General features: G+C 39.8%; 1 protein-coding gene across 1 annotated transcript in view; it reads left to right on the forward strand.

Moving 5' to 3' along the window:
• The window catches only part of PTPRT (protein tyrosine phosphatase receptor type T), a gene marked incomplete at its 5' end in the record, with an annotated part of 380430 nt that overhangs the window by 137805 nt on the left and 218785 nt on the right, over nucleotides 1-23840 (forward strand). The window contains 3 exons of the mRNA XM_082065426.1: nucleotides 3356-3437; nucleotides 6706-6821; nucleotides 8952-9126. Of these exons, the coding sequence (XP_081921552.1) occupies nucleotides 3356-3437; nucleotides 6706-6821; nucleotides 8952-9126 (373 nt within the window). The remainder of the gene's footprint in view (nucleotides 1-3355; nucleotides 3438-6705; nucleotides 6822-8951; nucleotides 9127-23840) is intronic.

Below are 23840 nucleotides of genomic sequence, written 5' to 3' on the forward strand. Positions count from 1 at the left end.
GGTTCCCAGGGACGTGGGTTAGTGCTGGAGTTAGGTTATAGTTGGACTCAATGGTCCTGGGGGTGTCTTCCAAGCAAAATGATTCTATGAAAATCACTTTCCCCCTGACTCTTTCAGAATGAATTTCCATATAGCGTTTTGGTAGCAAAAGGGGCTATATAGGCATCTTGACATTCGCACTTCACCCTATTTCTTCAGTTGCTGTCTGGTCACAGAGTGATGAATAGGCAGCTGGGAGTCAAATTATTGGCAATTTAAGACCCACTTGTTTGTTATGAAATTGGCACATAAACAGACTTTTATTGGCATTTGCCGTGGCACTATATAAATGTAAATAAAACTGAGTGTCTGGATGTGTAACTGTGTCTCTGAATAAATTTGCCTGAACTATTTTTGGCCCTTGGTTGGTTCCATAAGAAGGAACAGTTGTTAACTCAGCTTTGCATTTGGACTTCTCCTATGCCCATATGAGGGGTGTAAGTACATAAGCTACCAGTAAAATTTGTACTATTTGTACTATGTTATCAACATGGGTATCATTTGTACTATGTTATCAACAGGAGTTATCAACACGAGATCCTCCACTCCTCTTCTTTTTAGCACTGCTTGTAACAGTTTTCCTTGCTCGGTTAGGAGATGTATTTTATTAAAAACAAAAAAAGAAACAAGTTGAGGAATGTAAATGGGTAAGTTAATTTCAGTTATAGTAATTTTACAGCTACTTGTTAGATGTCCACTTCAAACTTAATGTGGCAGCTTTGCAGTCATTATTTTAGTTGTAATTAGGTGAGATTGCACACAGTGAACTCACATACTTCTTGTTAGGTGTTGAAGGTGCATTTTTATCGTGTTTTATAAACAAGACAAAAAAAAAAAAGCCTGGCAGGTAATTGCACCCTAAACTTTGCAGGAAAAGCTGATGTGCATATGATACTAATAAAAGAGATGACTGAGATAGGAATTACAATAGAATAAACTATGAAAAAGCAGCAAACAGTCTGTAGACAGAAAACAGCAGGTAGAAAAGCTCGCCTTTTTCTTTTTTTTGCTTTATTAACTGAGTATAAGGTCTATAAAGTCTGAGCTGAAGTAGAATGCTTTAATGTTCTGTCTCTGAAAAAGAATTGGGGATATCAGCAGTATATATAGCACAATATACACGGTGAGAGGGAGGGATAAAGAGATGCAAATGCATAGAAAGTGGTGTTTTAAGGGCTGTGCACAACTCATCGCTTGTTCTCAAGTCATGCTGGAGTGCTTATGCTCCATTCCTATTAACGTGAACCTGGTCATGAACCAGAATTCGCTTCATAGTCGGTGCTCCACAGATATCACAGAAATGATCTTTCACCCAGATAATCAGTGCTTGAAAAACCTGGAGAAGACAGTCTGAGCTCCTACTAAGAGCAATCGTACTCTTAGATATACCAATAGACTTCCTGAGCCTGCCTTACTTCTTTTGCAAGTCCTTTTGCAGGTCAAGTTTGCTTTTCCCGAGCAAAAAATCCTTTAAATCAAACAAGGTTTTTTTTACTGCAGCACAAAAAATGAACAGATTAGAAACCAGCAGTAACTACCTAGAAGAGTAGTTCCTTCCCATAAAATGCAAGGGATTTCTTTTTTGCCTTTTGATGAACAGGAGTGATGTTTCCTTTTGCTTATATTTATATTTTTATTCCTTAAGTGTGGCTTTTAAAATCTGTCCCACTGTTATGGGGGATGGAATAGCCTGATCTCACATCAGACTCTGATTTTATAACCCATCTTCTAGTGATGACCTGGTCTTTTGTGAGTTTCTACATTTAACCAAGGTTAAAAAAAAAAAGGAAAAAAGACAAGTTTAAGCTTGTAAAAGCGCAGAGGAAAACACAATGAAGGACTTAGGCTGCCAAATAACAATAATTTTGACTAAAGTAACACTTGCGGATGAAGGAGCCCAGAGGCGGCAGGGTGGCTGTACCCGGGGAGTGTGGCATTGCACGCTCGCAATCTAGGATGTGCCATCGGAGCATTGTTTGTCAGCTTTAAATCAAAATTGCATGCCTGGAGAACTCTTTGTATGCAAGAGGCCTGAAAGCACACTCTGTATTTCAAAAGCAACAGGAAAGATAAGAAAAAATAACATTTTTCCTAAATAATGAAAGCTGCATCAAGAAAAATGTGAATTCTCTTAATGCACAGAAAGCACACCAACTTGAATTTTGGTTCACACAAAAAATTCAGTCAGGTGAAAAAATCTGGAATGATCTGCCCTGTGTCTGAGACATTGACAAATAGTTAAAACTTTGGAGAAGGGACTAGTGGCAAACTGGCCACCAAGGTGATGGCTGGAGGTCGGGTTTGAGGTCTGGCAGTTCTGCACAAGGGTTGTAGGAGTTACCTGGATCCCAAAGGGCTCTGCTGAGATATAGGTGTGGGGAGATTTATAATGTCTACCCCAGACTTACTCGTACTTGGATTCCCAGCCTGCAAATGTCTTTAGTGTAGCAAAAAAAAGCCGTAATAGTTCTTAGAGAAAGGTAATAGGTGTAATCTTGAATTACTGCTTGCCATAAGGATGAACTTAGTCCCAGAATGCACCAAGGGCAGCACTGGAGTCTGCCAGGAAGAGTTTTTTTGATGTACAGCAAGGAACATTATTGATCCACGCCTGAAGAAAACTGTTGTACCACAACAGATGAGCTACATCTCTAACACACACATTGCTGGTATATAGCAGCAGTGAAATGTGGGATTGTTTATTGGTAAGGAAACATGAAATGGCTTAGTATTTGCAGGTCCCAGGAGCATTTAAGAACGCTTCTTAAGAGTAAAGCTTCCTATTTTTTCACTGATATTAATTTCTGAGAAGTTCCTTAAATGTAAAGCATTGTTAATGCCCGTGTCTCAACCATTACACCACATTTCTGACCGAAGTTAAAAGGACGTGTAAGAGATTGAGTGTGGGATTTGCACAGCTAATCCCCATAAGCATCTATTCCTGCCTTTTTCTTCTCATGTTTGGGTCTCAGTTCCCTGTTCTCAGGAAATCCTGGGTGCCTCTGTGCCTCCCTCTTTGATAGGGCTGAGATACTGCAGGATATGGAAAAAATACAATAATGTACTTAAAGTGAATATAGGGGTGTGTGTACACAGGGTATACTTGCTCTTCCAAATAGGTCTCTAATTTTTTTGTTTTCCCTGTCAAATGGATTTTGTCTTTGATACTCACGTGTGTGCTGAATTGCCTTCATATCACCTCATTATTAATGACAAAATGACTCAGATATTGGAATAAGAGCAGAATATGGGGACTGGCAAAGTGACTGGTGTAGCCATTGTTTTTAAGAAAACTTTTTCTTATGTTGTATTTCAGGTGATATTTGAATCCGTCTCTTTGAAAGGACACCCGGGGTACATCGCGGTGGACGAAGTCAGAGTTCTCGCCCATCCATGCAGTGAGTACTTTTGGGTTTTTTTCTAGCTGTATCAGTACGTTATAGTCCAGGCTTTACAGTCCAAAGGAGTGATTTACCCAGTTTGGTCAGCACTGAAGTGTCATCTTGTATCCCTTTGAGACACCTAAAGACAATCAGCCTTGCATAATTGCATAAATTCGCACACTGTGCAAGAGGAGAAACTGCTCTCAGTCTGTAGCTGGTGCCAGGACGTCTGGGGAAGTCTCCCTTCCTCTCATGTTAGGAAAATACAAAACTCCTAGTTTTATTCTTTCTTAATCATATTGCTGTAGAAAACAATCTAAAAAACTTCTGATAATATCCTATGTGGTTAATTTAAGAAGAAACAAACAAATTGTTTCCGTATTTCCTTGGTAAAGGACATATCGCAAAGGTTGAGCTCTCAACTCAGCACTCCCATAGAGATATTAAAAATAAATCTCATTCAGACAATATAATTGCACAGGAGTAGAAACTAATGCAGGTTCATTATGCTGTTCAAAACCACTAGTGCCGCTTTTCTTCTATCACAGCCGTAATAATAGGCATAGTCGGTTTTTGGTTTGTTCGGGTTTTTTCCCCTATTTAAAGAAACCTTGACCCTCAGTCTTTTGAGTGTGAATGTGGTTGGTTTCTCTGTGGATCTGCAGTGTGGCTGGAGGACTTTGTGTGTCTATATAGTGGATGTAGTATACAGTTTCTTCTAAAGGTATTTTTCTTTTATATTGTTTTTAAACAACCTGTAGCAGCCCCTCTCACTAGTTCATCGTTTTAGTAAGTTGTAGTGACAGCTGCTCACGAAAAATGTCATGGATCGTATTGATGGAGGGAAATCAACTGGTTTTCTGGCAAGAACAATTTGAAAGAACAGCTGCCATTCAATGTGACAGACATGGTTCTGCTCAAGTTTAACAGGACATTTCTGATAACTGCAGTCTGGTTAATTGCAGTTTAACTAAATTATATTTGTATTTACCATGTGCTCATTGCTCAGGCCTTTGGGTGCATTTACTTCATTAAGAAATACTTACAATCTGTATGAAGCAGATGTTCCTGATAACTGGCAGCATCCAAACAAATGCCCCGAATGGTCTGTGTATGTTCCACAGCGTGTTGGGTGATGACTGATCCCTTTACTGGGAAAGAGGCCACTGAACAAACTATGGGGCAAAGCCTAGACAAGAAAGTTATGGGATTTAAAAACCAACCAACCAAAATAACAACAAACCACCAAAAAAAAAACAAACCAAACCAGAAAGAGACAGGATGCTGTGTTACACTTCTGCTTAATCAAGGATTTAAAATTATTTTAAATCCATTCCTCCAAGTACATGCGGGTCCCTCTTCAAAATTAAGTGCATTCTCGATTACCCAAAACTGATATGATTCAAAGAGTTAACTGCTCCATTTTGAATCAGTTTGCAGCTTCAGTGTGCAGAACTCCTGATAAGCTGGAGGTTCTCTGCAGTCTTTGTAAAGCTTCTCCTGCCTGATTCCCCATGTTCCTTTTGGTCAGGGATGACAGCCCTGGGGTAAATGTCACCAGAATCTGTTCCGTTGACTTGCACAGGCCTTGCCCCTCACATTCGTTTTACAATCGTGATAACTCAAAACACAGGGGCCATGAAGGTCCTGATGACCCTAGAGGTTACTGAAATTATTGGTGGTTTTTTATTCATTCTGCTTTACCTTTATAGATGACAGTATAGCAGACCAACCAAAGTGTCAGCAAAACTGCAGCAAATTGCCCCTGATGATGAAGTAATGGAGAAAACAAATAACTTCCTGGTGTTGTCGGTGTTGCCTTTTTTTTGTTTCCTTCTTGTGAAGGAATTCACTGGAGTTAATAATTTTCATTATGGTAGAAGCTCATTGACTGCCTGTGCAGAGGACAGTCCTGTGCCCTGAAAGCCAGGCAGACCTGAGGATGGGGAGCATGGGCTTGGTGTCATAGAGTCATAGAATGTCCTGAGTTGGAAGGGACCCACAAGAATCATCAAGTCCAACTCCTGTCCCTGCATGCGACAAGCCCAGGATCACATATGGAGCTGGCTTGTATCTGCCCACCTTTGACTGCAGGCAGAAATTACTATTACTAGTATTAACCTGCAAATGCTGCGTAGCACATTCTGTCACCCAAAGGTAGTTTTGCAGTAAACTTTGACACAAGTTGCTGATCCCCAAGAAGCACCATGGCATAGAGCCTTTCAGGAGCTGTCAGCAAACCGAGCGTGTGGGGAATGGGATACAGAAGCTGGATAAAAACATTTGACATGTATAGGGGTGTGTTCTCTGCTCCTGTCTCCGTAGTAGACAAATACCCAAATATCATGCTTCATGTACACACAGATGCCGGCATCCTTTTGAAGTTATTTGGTTCTGATAGAGAAAGATGGGTTGGTATGTCCTCTGAAATAATGTGTTTCATCAGTGTCTAATCATACTAGAAAATGTAAAGATGAAGTTGAAAAGCTCTGACCTTTAGAGTCTCGTAAACCTGTTCCATGTGTCCTACTAAAAGTTCTCAACTGGTTCACAAACGTCCTTCTGCAGGCCAGGAAGAATGAAGCTCATATAGAAGTGTCAGATTCACTACTGTGATATTTTTTGTTTTCTTGTGAGTTAACTTAGCGAGGTAACCGAGTCTGGTATTTAGTAAAAAAGATAATCCTCTGATCTAGTTCTGTTGTGAACAAACATGATGCTTCTGTTTCTACATCAGTAGTTTAATGTTTAATAAATACTGAATTTAGTATCAGCAAAACACTGATGCTGGTGATCTTAAACTAATATAATGCGGTCAGTGATTTGGATATTTCATTCAGTAACTGATTTTATATGAATGACACATTACGATTCTACCGGTCCAGAATGTATTTGATAGTCAAAATAAAAAGGAAAAAAAGGCCCTTGTGAGAAGTTGGTTTTGGTCAGTCATGCTTGACAAGCATTTGATTTTTTTGACCTTTTTAGAAACAATTTTCCGAAGAAAAGAAATTACTCAGTCATTCTTCATAGCAAGCAGTAAGAAATTGTGCTGATGACCATGAGCTCGTGTTGTGATTTGATCCAAGTCTGTGTTTTCAGCTGTACCAGATCTCTGTGTGGTCCCTTAGGCCAGTTAAATACTGAAGAATCGTTTTATTTTGCAAAATTACTTTGTCAATAATAAGCCCTAATGCTTTGCTGCGGGTTTATATCTGTGTCGGTGTAACACAGTCAATTACTACCTTGCTCTACCCTTGCCATACTTTGCATCTTTTGTTAGGAAAAGCACCTCATTTCCTCCGGCTTCAGAACGTGGAGGTGAACGTGGGACAGAACGCGACGTTCCAGTGTATCGCTGGGGGAAAGTGGTCACAGCATGACAAACTCTGGCTCCAGGTAAAGTAATGTGCCTTTCCCCTGCACATCCCCTTAACACGATCCTTTGAGAACTGCCTTCGGTTGCTTCTAGGTGAGAGTTTAAGGTGACAAAGTACAAAGTCATGATAGAGAAGACGGAAAAAATGGCCAGCGATGGCAAAATTTTCATTTTAAACAAATACTTCCACACCCATAAGTGCTCAGTCATAGAGCAGAAGAGACAGAACAAGTGGAATAGTTCTTCACTTTTGCATTATTCAATTGTTTTCCACTCTTCAGAACTGCCCTTGGCCCAGTACCAATATTAAGAAGAAATATGCTCTAAGGTCTGAGATCACTACCTGTGTGGTGAAAACAGGCAAAACCAGTTTCTACCCACTGTTTTTCTTCTTCCCAGTTTTCCTTGGCTGTACTAACAGCAGATTGTTGCTTTTCATGCCTCACTAAACGACCAAAACATTCCCTCTCTGAATGTCTATATTTTCACCCTTCTCAAAGACTGGGTCGTAGTACTCAGGTGGATATCGGAACAACCTTCAGAACTCATTTTCTGTTCTAGAGTTAGAAATGGAACATACATCAAACTGAAGATGTGAAGCGTGTGTTTCCCAGTGAAGGACAAAATGATTTCTTGTGCCCCTTGAAGCGCTCAGATATGTGCAGCACCAACATGACCATGCACTGTACACAGAGCTCTTCTAGAAGCCTTTAAATAGATGAACTCTTTGCTTCTCCTAAACTTCTGTGCCATTAAACACCTGACATCCCAAACAAGTCCGGAGGATTGTGTTTTAAGTACTGTGCATGTACATAAGCCAGAATAAACTTTCAGAACACTTAAACCAGTCAACAGTTTTTAATCCTGTTTTGGATTAATGAGACTTGAGGGCCTGACCACCCCGTATTTGTAACATCTGAGGCAGACAAGAACGGCCTTGCTCATAGTTGCTGTGGCATTTGTAGTCAACTAACAGATTTTTCTTAAACATTTTAATTGACGTCAGGCATTTTAAGGAACTTTAAAAATGAGTCTCAAATCTTGTGTAAATACTAGGGAGGAATCGATTTGCCTTGTCATAAAAATCAAAATTAGCACCGGGGAAAAAGGCTTGAGTTTGGTGAGAAATGTAGTCAGCATCATGCGGAAATGACTTGACAGTCACTCTCATCACAGCTGTTCTCCTAAAAATTACATTTTTATCTGAAATTTATTAACTTATGGTGTACTTTCAGCATCGACTGAGATATATGTTTTGGCTTATTCTTTATCTTTTATTGAGTTATTTCAGTGAAAACTTTCTGCAGTTATGTCTAGATGTGTGTAAAAACACTTCTGACCTGAAGCAGGATGAACCTTTTCCTGTGAGAAGCAGGGGTTTGGAAGGAAATCGTTATTGTTGCTAGTGGAAACCTGTTTTCCGTTCTCTAAAATTGAAACATTTAATGAAAATAGCCTTGGAAAGACCCCCCAAAACTGATTACTGGAAACCTGCAAAACAGCAGCTTGTTTTTCTTAGAAACTCCTGATAAACTAGACCAACTGAGCAAGTTCAGGTGTTTACAATGTGGAGAACTTCTATTTCTAGCTAATTCTTCATCTGCCACTTTCTCAGTTAGGAAAATGTAGTCTGGCATTGGCAGAGAGGTTTATTGGGGAAGTTTGGACGTATAAGGATGTCTGTTCATCCAACCAATTTATTTAAATTGGTTCAGAATCAAAGCTTTACATCTGAAAATGCGAAGTTTATAAAATCTGTTAATTAGTAGCATTTTCGCAGGTTTACAAATTCCATTCATTTGTAGTACTTTCATATCCTAGCCAGGCCTCTAAATAAACTGTGTACAACTGCACAGTCTGAGCTGTCACTCTCCAGCCATTTCAATACATATAAAACTTAAAATGCCCAAATATGTTTCAAAAATTAAATAGATGTGAAAACTTAAATATATATGTAAGAATATTTAAGCCCTAGTTCATATGACCCTGTAAGTTTTTCAGGGATACAGCTAGCGGTATTTCTCAAAAAATTGTGCTTGGTGATGTGAATGTGAAGGTCTGAATGGTGTTAAGCAGCATAACAAAGAATGAATTATATATGGATACATAATCTGTGTGTCTTCATAACTTATTTTTGTCTGCCCTTACAGCAGTGGAATGGAAGGGACACAGCGCTAATGGTCACTCGAGTGGTCAACCACCGACGTTTTTCTGCTACCGTCAGTGTAGCCGACACCTCTCAACGCAGCATCAGCAAGTACCGATGTGTCATCCGTTCAGACGGTGGATCTGGAGTTTCGAATTATGCAGAATTAATAGTGAAAGGTGGGTAACACTAAAGCAGCAGATTTATGCAAGATGAGTGTTTCCTCCCAGATGGCACCTACGTATAAAAATTTAGATCCTGTTGCACCTTCTTCTTTCCCTCATATTAAATTCAAGTAGGAAAAAAAGGGTAGAACTGACATGAATTTCAAACATTTTCTTTAAACAAATATTTGAATTGAAACTTTGTGTGCGTGCAGCCCTCTCCATAAGCTTTTGTAGTAATGTATGGTAGCTATGGATACTTTTAATGTAGTCAGCTGAACATTGTCAGTCAGCTTGTTCTGCCTTCCTTTCCAGTATTTTATCAGGCATCAATGATGTTGTGTTGGAGCGTCGCATGAGTCTGCTCGAGGTTGCTGAGTAAATGACGGGATTGATTCTGCTCACATCCTGAAGTACACAGTAGAAACATGAGTAGTTCTTGAAGGATGCTGGAGTTTTAGCTCTGTTATTTACTGTGATTCAGGGCTGATACTGTGCCTGACACATACAAGATGTGTCTTTATCTCTCCTCCATGAGACATGCAGTAAAGTGCTATTTGTTATGCTGGTGTGTGGTGGTTTTTAAATTTCCCTGAGCTGCACCACAGGGATGCTCACTGCATCTTACATAGAGAGAAGGTGACTGAGCTGCTCCCAAAACTTTCTGTGTTTGGGGTGGTGATGACATCAAATGGGAGGAGTTATGGATCTGCTGGCTGAGTATGATTTTGTTGATTTAAATGTTTAATTTTTCTGGGAAAACGGAGGGTTGCTGTAGAAATGGGTTCACTGTTATACTTCGTGCCAACTTGCTCTGTTATTTGATGATCAGTATACCGATGCCTTTACAATGTCTTAAATATAGAGTGTTAGGTGGTGCAAATATTCGGACTACACAGATAGTGAAGCGACTGTTCCTGTTAGATGCCAGGTGGTTTTAATTTCCACTCGGTGATCTTGCATCTCGTTCAAATCCAGAGGAATTAGAATTAGAATGATTAGAATGAAACTGAGTTGCCAGAAGTAGCATGTCTAATATGGTATTGTAGCTAAATAGGGGGAAGGCAATCTTCCAGAGCAACCACATATCAGAATATGCAAGGTTGAGTAGGTGCCTGATGCTTTCATGTTCAACAATACAAGGAGGGAAGAAATAGAAGAACAAGTTACGAACATGAATGGTTGGATGTCGACCAGGAGAGATGCTGATAGATTCATTACCGGGTTGCTTGGGTGAACACCTAGCTAGAAGAAATTTTAGAAGAGCAATATTTTTATGGGGAGGTCCACCCCTCTGCTCCTTGCTCCTGTTTATAAGCAGGTGAGGTTAAGGGGTTCATTGGAGGTCAGTTTGGTGCATCACCATGACATACCAGGATCACGTGAATGAGACCGTCCAACCAGGCTGACTCGTGTTAGTGTGGATAATACGAATTTGTAATGCGTGCACACAGGCTGAAATGAAAGCAAATTGGAATTGTTTAATTCTGAAGAGATGTTTATTGAATTGCAATAATGTACTTGGGTATACATTAAATTAATCTGTAATTGAAGCTTTGCTCAATTAATAGTCCTGCCTCTAAACCCACTAAATCCACACTAATACTTTACTTCTCACATGCTTTCTCTTGATCAGTTGAATATAAAATCATAGGGGATTTGACAAAGATTAAGGTTTAAAAGTGCATCTAGGTATCTTTTTAATGTAAAGTTCTAAGATGTTTTATTCTAGTATTGAGAAAGGAAAGAGTCATTTACATTTTTCAATGCTGAATGGTAATAATTGGTAGGTAGAGAAAGAGATTTTGCTTTGAAATACACGTACATCTTCTACATTCTAAATTAGAAAAATAGATACCTATTTCAGCAAGTGAAATTCTCGATGAAATAAAATATGCACCACCTTCTGCTTTACCTCCTGTCCCCAGATTGCACCTTGTCTATATGGACATCTTTACTAAGAACAGTATATTATTGTAATTAGTGGAAATCTTATACAAAAGATCATAACTTTATTAGTTTCAGATTATTACAGTCTATTTAGTGGCAGGAGATACCTTCATAGTACTGTGAAAATGCTTTTGTGTAGAGCTGTTTGGCATCTATGCTAATACCTTTCTGTCTTCTGACTGTTGTGGGGCTTGTATAAATAAATGCCAATACATTTATTCTTCTCTTTGCACTCTAGAATCATAATAGTCAAGCCACAGAAACCTATCATTTCCATCTGTACACCTTGCCGTTCTTTGGTGCTCCAGTGGAAATAGCTCTTCTCTATTTCTTATCTCTCACTGTCGCACATATAGTAATTTAATACAATTTTGTACAGGGTGGTTTTCAAAAAACCCAGAGAATCTACGACTTGCTATACTGATTGCATACAAATGGAATGCTGCTTGTCTGTAATTTTCCTTTATGTAAAAACTGTGTGGCAGTTATTCATATTCTGAACTAAATGTAGGGTTTGTTTTTGTAAAGATTGTTTAAACTACTATGGAAATTGGCTGGAATCTTATCATTTAAGGTGCGTATTAATGATAGTGTCCTTCCAGTATAGTTGTCACATAATGTAAGGTTGTGAATAACATTTTAAACTCTGCGTGTGTGTATGGAGGCTTGTTTGTGATTTCTTTTTTTTCCCCTGATCCCTTTCAGATATTCTAGATGCTTAAATTAATTAGTCAATACATGGTGTGAATCTGTGGAGAGCTGATAAAGAGGGAATATTACAGCATCTATAACCTGTTTTTCATGAGCCAATTTTTCTGAGATCTTCACTCCCCAGGAAGTCCCTCAAAATTGTTTTGTTGCTACCTGATGCAAATTCTTTTAAGGCTTTTGGCATTTTCCTAGGGTCTGTCCTGCTACTGCCAAGGCAGGAATACTCAACAAAGCCCCCCTGCAGACTCGCAGGGGTGTGTTCTAGTTCTCTTCAGTCTTGTCTTAGTTGATTTTCAAAGTATTCCGTTAGTCAACATGGAAGAAAAACAGTCTGTCTCATGACTGAGAGCCGCTCAGTTAACCTTGTCATATTTCACAGAATCCCAGGATGTCAGGGGCTGAAGGGCCCTGGAAAGCTCATCCAGTGCAATCCCCCCATGGAGCAGGAACACCCAGCTGAGGTTACACAGGAAGGTGTCCAGGCGGGTTGGAATGTCTGCACAGAAGGAGACTCCACAACCTCCCTGGGCAGCCTGGGCCAGGCTCTGCCACCCTCACCGGGAAGAAGATTCTTCTCACATTTAAATGGAACCTCCTGTGTTCCAGTTTGCACCAATTGCCCCTTGTCCTGTCACTGGTTGTCACCCAGAAGAGCCTGGCTCCATCCTCCTGACACTCCCCCTTTCCATATTGATCCCCATGAATGAGTCCCCCCTCAGTCTCCTCTCCTCCAGCTCCAGAGCCCCAGCTCCCTCAGCCTTTCCTCACACGGGAGATGCTCCACTCCCTCCAGCATCTTTGTCACTGCGCTGGACTCTCTCCAGCAGTTCCCTATTGAGTTCCAAATGTTGTTAGGTCTTTTGCTCATCTTTCTTCTGCCTGTTTAATTGTAGGGAAGTTATTAACGGGCTTCTCCTGGAGAACAGGGTTTAAAGCTGTTCTTAATTTACCTACCATGTGGTTACCATCCCATTAAATATTTTTAATTCAAGAGAAGTCCCTTGAAGGGGTGGGGGGACTGTCACCGTACATTGATGTTGGTGAAGGGTCTGGTATGATTAAGGCATACTTGGACAATTGCGAGGTATAATTGTTGGGTATGAGCTGTTATCTCAGCAAGAAAGCTGTCCTTTCACATCAAAATATTACTTCTATTGCAGTGATAAAAACCAACCTAGCAAGTAATGCTTTATTTAATATGAAATGCAAGCAAGGATGTATCAGGTTTCTTAGTATGAAAGGATAATGATGAATACAAGAGCCTTTAAAAATAAGCTTGCAAAACAAAGAGTATATTTACAATATGGTGAGACCTATAGGACCCATCTGCAGAGGGGAAAGAGGTTAATTTCCAATGAAAGGAACAGACTGTGCAGATGCAAATGCTTCAGACCGATGTGATTATTGGAACTTTAAAAAATTTGGCAGTGCTAGACAGTGTAAAAGAGTGTGGTGACTGAGCTCTTCCAGAAGTGCAGTAGCTGGCTGCAGCTCGTAGGCTTTCTGCAGAGGTCTCGTGTTTGTTGTAGAAGGACTGAACTAAGAAGTTCAAAATGATTTGTGGAAGGGGCAATTTCTGTCCTGAGCAAGGTGCCAGTAAACTCCCCAGCCACCTTTGCCTTGATTTAAACTTTACTCTTTGTTGGCTGTGTACTGTGAATCTCCGTAGTGTGTAGTTTGGTTTCTTGGGTTGTGTCAAATGTGTGCCCAGCTATTATATTCATTTTTTTAAAACAAAAACAACCCTCCAAAGCAAGAGATAGACCAGCTAAAAGCAATATGTTGCTTCCTGGTGATCTGTGCTGAAGACCGCTTTACCTTGATTTATTTTTGTTACCTTTTTGTCCCTTTGTACATCTTGAACCACCTTTGATTGTGTTGAGGTCTAACCCTTTCTTAAACAACTGCTCTTCAAGTGTGTACGTGGCTTTCTTAGAGACTTCCAGGTCTCTCTGTTATCCACACCCTTCTGCCTCCTTTTTATTTCACTTTTGAGCATCTGCTGCAACTGATCTATTATATGGGCACTTGTTCAGCTGCTCTGCTGGGTTTGGGGGTTGGCATTGACAAGCTGGAGCTCTAATCCTGAGGTAAAGATGGTTGCAAGTGTCGGAGGAAAGAATGATGGAGCTTTGTAAACACGGAGTGCTTGAGTTCAGAGCTGAGGGTGTCAGCGTTGTGGCAACTCCACGATCTTTTTAGTATCAAAGCGAGGTGGCAAAAGTCTGTTAGCAGTGCTAGATGGAGGCTGTTCTGTAAGCTTGTGGTAGGTATTCAGGTGATTTTTCAAGTTTGCAGAGCATTTACCTCTGAATACTGGAGCTGAACTGCTTTGCTTTCAAAGCCGGTATAACCCAGCTCCAGGGAGAAGCTGGGTGTTGGTTCTCTTTGGTTTGCCCTATCTGAATGAAGAGATTAAAGAGCGTGTTTCTGTGATCAGGAACAAATGATCACTTTGAAGTTCGTTCCCCACTCAACTGTGAGATCATCTGAGGCAAGAAAATAGCCGGAATGGCAGTTTTGAATTGAGATTTTGCTGTCGTTCTTCTCCATCTCTACCCAATTGAAGAATGTTCATTTTTCTAAGCAAATAATTTCCCAGCATCCATTCTAGCTGTAAGGTGATGAAATACACTTCTAATAGAATCACCACCCTAAAATCTGTTGTGCTGTTTTTGAGCTTTGATCTGATGTGTTAATCTTCCATCATGTTAAATGTTGCCACTGGTTCTCCTCTTTTACTGGAGCTGGGGCTCTGGTTCAGATCACATTCTCACTGATATTCCTGTCCTGCTGTGACTTTTAAAGAGCTGGTTTAGATCTAAGAGCAGGAACCTGCTGAGCAGCAGTTAAATAGGGTGATGATTACAGTAAGCGCCGCCACTATTTTAATCATTAGCCTATGAGTTTGAGAAGGAAAAAAATAATGTAATGTGATATTTCCCAGCTCTCTGCAGTCCGTACTGCCTGCTGAACATCTACACCTACAAGGTGGACCTTATAAAACTCTAATTTGGCTTGTTCATAGACCTCTCCTAGTGTTGCTGATTTTTCTAACTTTCCTCTTATTATCCATAATTTCAAGTGCAGCATCGTGCTCTGTTATGCTGCACAAATATGTAAAAACTCCTCTCCGAAGAAGTTATTCCAGTACTCTTTCCTTTTTTCCTTTTCCCTCTCTCTCCGCATCTCTTACCTTTCTTTCTCAGCAGGAAACTTTCCATCAGTGCTTGTTTGTATGTGGGGAAGATGCAAATAGCGGCAAGACTTAGACTATCTCTCTTTGCATCCTATAAATAAGTATTTGCATATGTTTTACTGTCCTTTTTATTAGTCTGCAGCTAGGACTGAATTACACGACAGACTACAGCTCACAAACTGTTTGTTCCCTCAGCAGGACACAGACACAAATTAAAATGGAAGAGGTTTGGATTGCTTATTTCCTTAATTTCCTCTTTCCTTCAAATTACAGCAGATGCTGCTTTTGTTGATGCTGCTGCTTATGAGTTTCTGACCGACCTTTGTGAACACTGCTGACCGTATCATATTGCCTTTTAATCAGCAGTAGGGTGTTATTGAGTTTTCTGTCCCAGAATGCTCACTAGATAGTGATTTGACAGTATTTTGTGTTATTTTGAGGTTGAAACTCTAAATATAAGCACTTCTGTGCTTGTTCTTCTGTTGTTTTCTACCATCTCCCTTCTACTTAACCTTACCTCTGTGACATACCTTAGATCTACTTGGTGAGTCCTGCAAATAATTTACTTTTGTTTGCCTTGGCATTATGGTACTTTAGGGATGCCGAACAATTTTGGTACATTGTTTGGTCCGTGGTTTTGTTGCCTGTTGGTCAGGCCATTCAGAGCAGGCAGCAATCGCTTCACTTGTGGAAAGTGTTATGATTACTGTTGTAGCTGCAAACCCATATGCTCTTGAGTACTGAAATTTTGTAGTGGACAAGCATTTTATGTACATTACTACAAATCTAACTATGTGAAGTCCTAAGTGTAACACTTTCTTGGTAATTTCTTTTTTAGGATTTAAAATTGGGGGTGTTCACTTGATGCAACTATTATAAGAAATTATGTATTCAAAGCTCTGAGAGTGCGAGTCTTGATTTTGTACGTGGCTTTTGGCAATTAATTGCTCTGTTTATTTTCTGCTGCCTCAGAAGGGCAGGATGGCTCAGGTGACACGTGTTGAAGGCGGACAAGGCTTAACTCCGCTATCTAGACTTGAATTGCAGGCTGACAGTAATTAGGAAAAAATGCATTCTTTGTCTCCAAGATATAACCTTTTCACCATCTGCATGGTCCTCTCCAAAGCTCTGCCAATTCGATATAATTTAGCGTTACTTAACACTGCGTTTAGTGAAGGAGACTGAGGAGACTCATTCTGTTATAGAATAATCCTCAAATTCAACATAATTCCTTTTTCCGTCATCATCTTAGACTCACAGTACTGTTAGAGTCTTTGTAGTAGGATTATTGGCATTTCCTGAGCAGAAAGGAAATTTTAATACTCTTTATTAAAGCCGTGATAGTTTCAGTAGGAATTAGACTATTTTCCAAGAATTACTTCCCAAGTAGAGGATGTGAGTTTATTGTGTATCTCAGCTGCGGGTGTAGCAGTCGTATACTCATAAGGAAGTTTTATTGTTTTTCATGTATCTCACCTCACTTAGAAATGTAAAGGCAGAAAGAAAAAGAAATGTTTAATCTAATTTGACCTTTTTCAATATGCAAGCCATAGAATTTACAAGTCATTCTTGCATCATGTGCAATACCATATGAATAATACACCATAGTTTTCAAAAGAGATTGGACATGATTAAAAGTTTTTAAATTATAGAAAATCTCAACAGCCTTAGGTAAGCTCTTTAAATACATAATTATCTTCGCTGCTTAGCATCTATACCTTATTCCAGTCAAATATTTGCAGCTTTTGCATCTAACAGTCAGATCTTAAGTCTTTCTGCTAAATACAATAAATCTTGAAGTATTGAATGTTTTGTTATTGTGGAGGAACTTCTATTGACTGTGACCTTGGTTTTGTTTGGTTCACTCACATAAGTGTCTTAAGTATCTTTGCAAGGTCCCTCATTCTGTTAAGTGCTGCTGTGGGTTCTGGGAAAATGATCTCAAACTGGACTTTCACATGTCTGTGAAACATTCTCTTTTGTTTCCACAATGAGTACTATTGCTTACCATGTTTGTTCTTTTTCTTGCTATGGAATGGGGAACTTTTAAGCATGGATTTTCATTTTTATTATTATTTTTTCCCCTGATTCTAACATAAGCCTCTTCAGCAGTAAAAAAAGGAAGGAACTCTAAACATGCTTAAGAAAAAGCACTTTTTCACACAGAATGTTTCAGTTGGTTTCATGTGTCAGGGGGTGGTCATTGTCTACGAGATGAACCTCTGGGCTCAATACAGTAACAAGTAATAAATGGATTAATAGTAAAGCGTACTGGATGCCCCAAGGAATGGCTAATGGAGACTCAATGGATGTTGTAGGTTTTCAGTTCAGGTGTGGTAAACTTTACATTATTTTTTTATCAGACAGCTTTTTGGTGTCTGTCGCAAAAAGAATAAAGGAAACATCTTGAGCTCCCCTCCAAAGGCATTTCTGTGTGACAGAAAAGCTTTCCTAATGGAGACATGCAAGTATTTTTGTGTGTGCACTTGCACCAGTTTTCTAACACCGCCTGCGTACCACGAAGGGTGACCCTGTCCCATAGAATCAGTATGTGTTCCCTGACATGTTATGTTTTGGATATTTTGAGGGAATTTGGGGGCTCTCGCACACTCACTGTCCCTGCCCTTTGGATCGGTGCTGGAGCACCTTGGGAACCATGTGCTGGCTAGCAAAAATGTGAGTAAAATGATAAATTGCATGACATTTTGGCCTTCTTGCCCTGGTATCTGTGAGCTCCATCACTGCCGTCTTTGTTTCTCAGTACCTCATCTAAGATAAATTTTCCAGATTTTTAGTTAGATTTTAGCAAAAGTTTTTCATATTTCCCTGTGTTTCCCTCTGTATTTATGTGCTTTAAATAATAGGAATAAAGCACAAAGTATTTTGTGAGCATTGGCAACTGGCCTGTTATCAGCGACCAAGAGAACTGGTGGTTTGGCATAATGGAAAATGAAATGCATATACTTCTGGAATAACTGAGACTCAGATCTTTCTTGGTTTCTGGCTCTCCCACCCTTTTCATTATTTTGCAGGAGTATTGTGTGGTAGTTTCAATTGTCCCCAATTTCTCAGAGGCTCTGGAAAGCTTTTTGTGTAAATACCAAGACCTATCACCCATCATTACGGCTATCATAGTGAACAGCACACCATGCAGCATATTGGAATTTCTAGCATTTATTACTGCCTCAGAATGCATTTTGTGAGAAAAGAGAAAGAATTGATCTTTCAGTGTAATACTTTGGAGTCTCTCATAGGGAACAACCTAAATCAAGAAGTGTGTTTCAGGGCTGGGCTTTAAACTGAAAATAAGCAGATATACAGCCCAGGAGAGGCAGAAGATGGAAGGAAGATTGTGATCTGCAGGGTATTCTGAAACTTCATGTATCATAAAGACCTGAAATAAAAGCGCGAGTATTGAGCAGTGAAGAAAGATTAATCCAGTTTTCATATGACTTAAAAGATTAACAGATACTTCTGGTGTGTCTACGTATTACATCCATTTAGTCCTGGAAAACTTTGGGTTTATATGGACACTTAAGATGCTGCTTGCTCAATTGAACACTTAATAGCCAGATTTCTTTTTATATCTAAAACTCACTGGTGCTTAGCAAAGGTTCTGTTTTTATCAATTAAGTTTTATTGTTGCTGCTCGTATCTCAGTAGGTTGGCAATCTAAGCTTCTCCCCCCTGCTTCATGTTCAACTTGAAAATTTCAGGTACGTAGACCTACAACCTGACCTCAAATGTGAGGCTTTTCTCTGTGGCTTACAATGCCATTCGCTGTTAGTTGAGGTAGAATCTCCCCAGCTGTTATACCCAGGGGACCGTCAAATGGAGTGAAACTGGGGTGGGGACAGAACTGAACAGATATATTTACTTGAAAAATACAACTTAGTGCTTAGTATCCAACCTGGCTTGTCTAGTGAATGGCTTGAATTTTCTGTGGAAATAGCATATGAATTGGCATATGCACAACGTGGAGTGTCTGTGACCTCTAAAGGACTGCAAACCTCTCCAGGATATTTTTATATGATGTACTTGTGTGATGTGCTTAACTTTCTAAAGTCTAAGCCAGGAGTGTCAAGCTCAATTTCACTGGTGGCCACATCAGTCTTGTGGTTGCCTTCAAAAGGCTGAATTAATTTTAGCACTGTATACATGTAACTACTCCTACATTTGTACAGTGCTGAAATTACATGAGTTTGACGCCCCTGGTCTAAGCAACTTCAATATCATCTTTATTCAGTTGTACATCTTTGTGTCAGTTCTTACATTTTTATCCACACGCGTTGCTTCTCTTTCTCATTCGCTGCTCTGTGGAGCAGCAATTCAAGTGACAGGCCATATTTTTATCCACTCATCGACATGTCCATCCACATCAAAATGTTTTGTTGTGGATGAGGTGATAATTTTCCTTCCATCAATCAAAATTTTTTCAGTAAGATCGGACAAATGGCGCTCTGGTTTCTGCAACATATATTTATCCTGTTTCCAATTTGAACAAAGAAAAATACCAGTAGGTAATTCTGGTAGAAGTGAATGGAGAAAATAACTAATGATTGGCCAGTAAGACATTTGAGTTTCTAGGGTTACTCCAAAACAGCAGAGGTTTATTTACAGTTACAGGGGTGCAGCTCCTTGTATAGGGACCACACTATTGATACCTATTGCTTTATATTTAACTTCCAGTGCAACTGTTGGTTACCTCCATGTGTGCTTCTTGTCCCATTGACCATTGCATATTCCATCATGATTTGCTCATCTTAGAAGTTCCTTTTAGGGAAAAAGTCATCTATAGCTGCCAAATCTGGACTATGTGATATACAGATTGGCTGGTGGAGAGGTATGCATATCAAGGAACACAATGCTTTGCTCTTCTGCTGTTTTCACCCCCGGTACCACCTAGTGGTTATTTGAAAAAGGCAGGTAATAATTAGAGATGGAGAGAGGTTTGTTTGTTTGTTTTTAACTTTGCTTTCAATACTTAACATTGTCTGGCCTGAGCATTAAGTCTTATTACAGATATTACTCAAAAATTGCTTCAATGTCGCAGTAGTAGATGCGCCGCACACCAAGAACCTCCTGTGCTTCAAGGCTCCTTGAAAGAAAAACGTCATTCTACATGTGAATCAAATTGGGTATTTGCTCGACCTTTTAAATAGATGGAGACAGGAGACAAACTCCAAGGTGGTAATTCTGGTAGTGTTTGTAAATCTCAGAAATTTGGTTGTTAGTTGACAATAAATGGCATCCAGTCTGCCAGAGCCGGGTACCCAAGCCTGATCAGACCAGATCTTCCTCTCAAGGACTTCAAGAGCATCTGCTTTTCTCAATTAACTGTACAAGCGACTGAGGCACTTGCTCTCTGAGGCCATTTCATTAGATCACTGAAATGAGTGCTCAAAATAGCTGTACTAGATATCACTTAATGTGCATATTATTTCTTATTATTCCTAAAGTGGCTGTAGCTGTATGCTTAGAAATCTTTGTAGTTAGGACAGTGGATATAGTTATCCGGGAGTACAAGCATAGGTACAGATCATGCTATGTCCTGTATCACATGTGTGAAAACAAGCATGTACTCCCCTGCAAATCTAAGTCTGAATTTGTTAACATTTGTGAAAAGCTGAACCCAGGAGACTTCACATGATACCGAACTAAATGACTGAGCTTGGGGCCCCAAGGCTAATGGCATAAAATGTGGCAGTGCATTAGGATCACTTACCTGAAATAATACCTAAAACAATTTATATGTTAAATGAGTTGTCACATACCCTGGTAGGGTCTGCAGCCTGCTTTTCATTATAGATGCTATTATATTCCTGTTTGGAACCATCATTTGAGAGACAAAAAAAAAAGTATTCAGTAAATCCCCGCTGGGTTCAATTTTCAGGAAAATTAACAAATGCAAACTTAATTAGAGTAATAAAGTTGTGCTGGATGGGGATGGTTAATATTGCATGAAATACACATCCAAAAAGAAAAGGAAAACAAAGTTTTGCAGGGATGTGCATTTGCATCTTTAAGTCCTATTAAGTGTGCTATTCGAATCTATACATGTTGCTCTGTGATCGTAGAAGTTAACCTGGTGTAGCAGGTACACAGGTTGACATTCTGTTTGAATACACTGTTCAGACACTGCACTCCATGTGACAGTAAGAAAACTCAGGATTTCATTTAATTATACGTGGTTCACGTGCACTGAGGGTTGTTTGGGGATGAGACCTCGATGGATGTCAGAGGACTTGGTTGGAGCTCCTCAGACTTAGATGACAGTGCTGTTCTTCCACCATCCATAGGAGTGTTGGGTTTTTTGTTTCCCTGTACCCCATTTTGAGTCTCTCCCCCATCCCCCTTGGGGGAAGGGGAATGAGTGAGCGGCTGCGTGGTCCGAGTTGCTGGCTGAGGTTAAACCACAGCAAATGGTTAAAAAGAAAGAAACTTCTTGAAAATCTTTGTGGATTTTTGGAGGAGAAAAAACTCAGTAAATACCACTGCCATCTGTTTCATGTAGGAAATTTTGGGTTGTGAATGTCCTTGTAAAATCTGAAAAGCTGTACAGATTTTGTGTGTGTGTGTTAAAAACGAGTAATTTTAGAATTTTTGTTTATTTTTGTGTTGATTTGATTGCACTGAACCAGATGTTGCTTTTTTCCCCCCTAAAAGCCTGCATCACAGCAGCGTGTATGTGATACATGCTTTGAAAAAATGTGTGGCTAGCAAATTCTGGGAGCATGAGCTACACATGTGAAGATGCAATGTCTCACACATTGCTTAACACTTAAGTAAGTATGGAAATAGCTGCAGACCTGCTATGCTACCTACAACGAATGAGCTTATTTGTCTAAACAGATTTTCTATGTATAATGCACATTTTTTGCATCTGTCCCCTCCCCTCCCTGGTTTATTCACCGTGAAAGTGAAACAACTTTGATTCTAGAAAGTCTTTTAGTCTCTCAGGTGGTGTCATCACTATTACATGCTACATGAACGGAGCAAAAGCTGCGTATGGATTAGAATGAATAAAACTTCTGCATTGGTTGGAAACTGCGGATGTGACCATGAATATTTGTACATATCTGGAAACAGTGTGTTTCTCTAAAAGCTTGCTAATTTTATTTTAAATAGGGAACATAAATATCTGACTCATTCTCTCATACGTCTGCTGTTCTTGTATAGAAATGCCTTTCAGTATTCAAGCCATCTAACAATACTTATTCACATGTCACTTGTCTTTTTAATAACTAAATAAGGATTTCTGATTAAGTACCATTAAACAAATTACTACAGAGCATAAACATCTATTGTATTATTCCTGATAAGGAAATAGCCTGTATTTTCACTCTCTGCTTCAACCCTTTCTTTTGTTGATCTGTGTCCTCTGAGGAGCCTGTGCCAGCAGATCTGCTTGACCTCTCTCATCTTCTGTACCAAACTGACACGTAGCACTTCTTTGGGAAAGGATTTCAGTTCTTATTCTGTGTGGTGGATTAAATAAGCGTCACTGAGTTTCTGAGTGTGTTCCAGGAATTTCCCCTGAGTGAACATTAAATACTCTGTGTCTGTCGAGAACTGCAGTTCCTGTTGGGTGCTGTAGTTGCCAGATTTAGACTTGAATTCTCCTGTTTGGAGTCTACTCCTGGCAGTGTTTGCCACTGTGGGCTGACTTTCCATTGGCGGGGCATCTCCAGGCATCGTTCCTCTGAGAAGCACCTGTTGCCTCTCTGAAACCCTCGGATGGAGTATTCTGCACTGTTTCCTGTACAGTTCATCTCATTTGGCTCCTGGATCTCATTCCTTTACCTATTTCTTGTCACCAGTTGTCTCCTACAGTCTGTTGCTGTCTTCCTTGAACTTCCTCCTCCTCCTTAATGTGCAGAACTTGCTTGTGGGTGGTCCTGAGTTCCTGGATGTTTTACAGTAGATGAGGCACTTAATGAACAAATAAAGCCTTATAGCTGGGATTACGGTCATGATGATTTGCTCATCCTCTGCGCTTTGCTGAGCACAGGAAGGCCGGCAGAATCTGTAGACCTTCCCAAGCCTGGTCCCTGGGCTGGATTGTACCTTGGCTCTGATTTTTCATCTTCCATCTGCTAAGATGAAAGATCCTCTTGCTATCTGCTGGGGTCCATCCTTGGGTCCCTGGGGTTGTGTGTTCAATGTCATCAGCCTGTCTGGCTGTGTGTTGCTGGTCATCCCATCACTTTAATTAATACTGGGCGGTCTGATGAGTTTGTAAATAAATACAGAAAGCCATGTTTTGATTAAAGCCATATGTGTTATTACTCAAAGTGTCCGAAACATGGAAATCTTTGGTACCATCTTGCTGTTAGGTAATTTTACCTGGGTATGTTAACGAGGAGAGCACTGGGGTATGGAATAGTTTTCCTCTCTTATCCCAGTGGCAGGGCAATTAGTGCATCTCTGCTGGCTGCTGACTTTGAATTATGCTTGGTTATAGCGCTTTTATTCGCAAGCTGTCACAATTACTCTCTAATCTATCTAGTTCACAGGCAAATAAAGTGTGCCATCTTTCAGGATTGCGTTATCGAATGGAAATAAAAGAAAAAAGATTTAGTAAAAAAGTAATGCCTAAACAGTGGTCTTATTCTTCAGGGAGAAAATAAAATAACTGCTGACAGCTCTTACCTTAATGATGTTCTTGCTTCTGTCAAAACATCAGACGCCCCATCATTTCCATTGGCATTTGCAAGGCTCTTTAAAGAGATGCATAGGAAAGCAGAGTGTTTTGATGGGTCCTTTTTTAGTTGGAATGCCTTCCCATAGCCACTCTTCTACTTGAAAATTATGTGGTTTTTTTCCATCTGTCTCCTCTCAGATTGATTAGAGAAGGGTTTGGGAGCAA

The sequence above is a fragment of the Streptopelia decaocto genome, assembly GCF_964273445.1.
Source record: "Streptopelia decaocto genome assembly, chromosome: 14".
Classification (NCBI taxonomy): Eukaryota; Metazoa; Chordata; class Aves; order Columbiformes; family Columbidae; genus Streptopelia; species Streptopelia decaocto.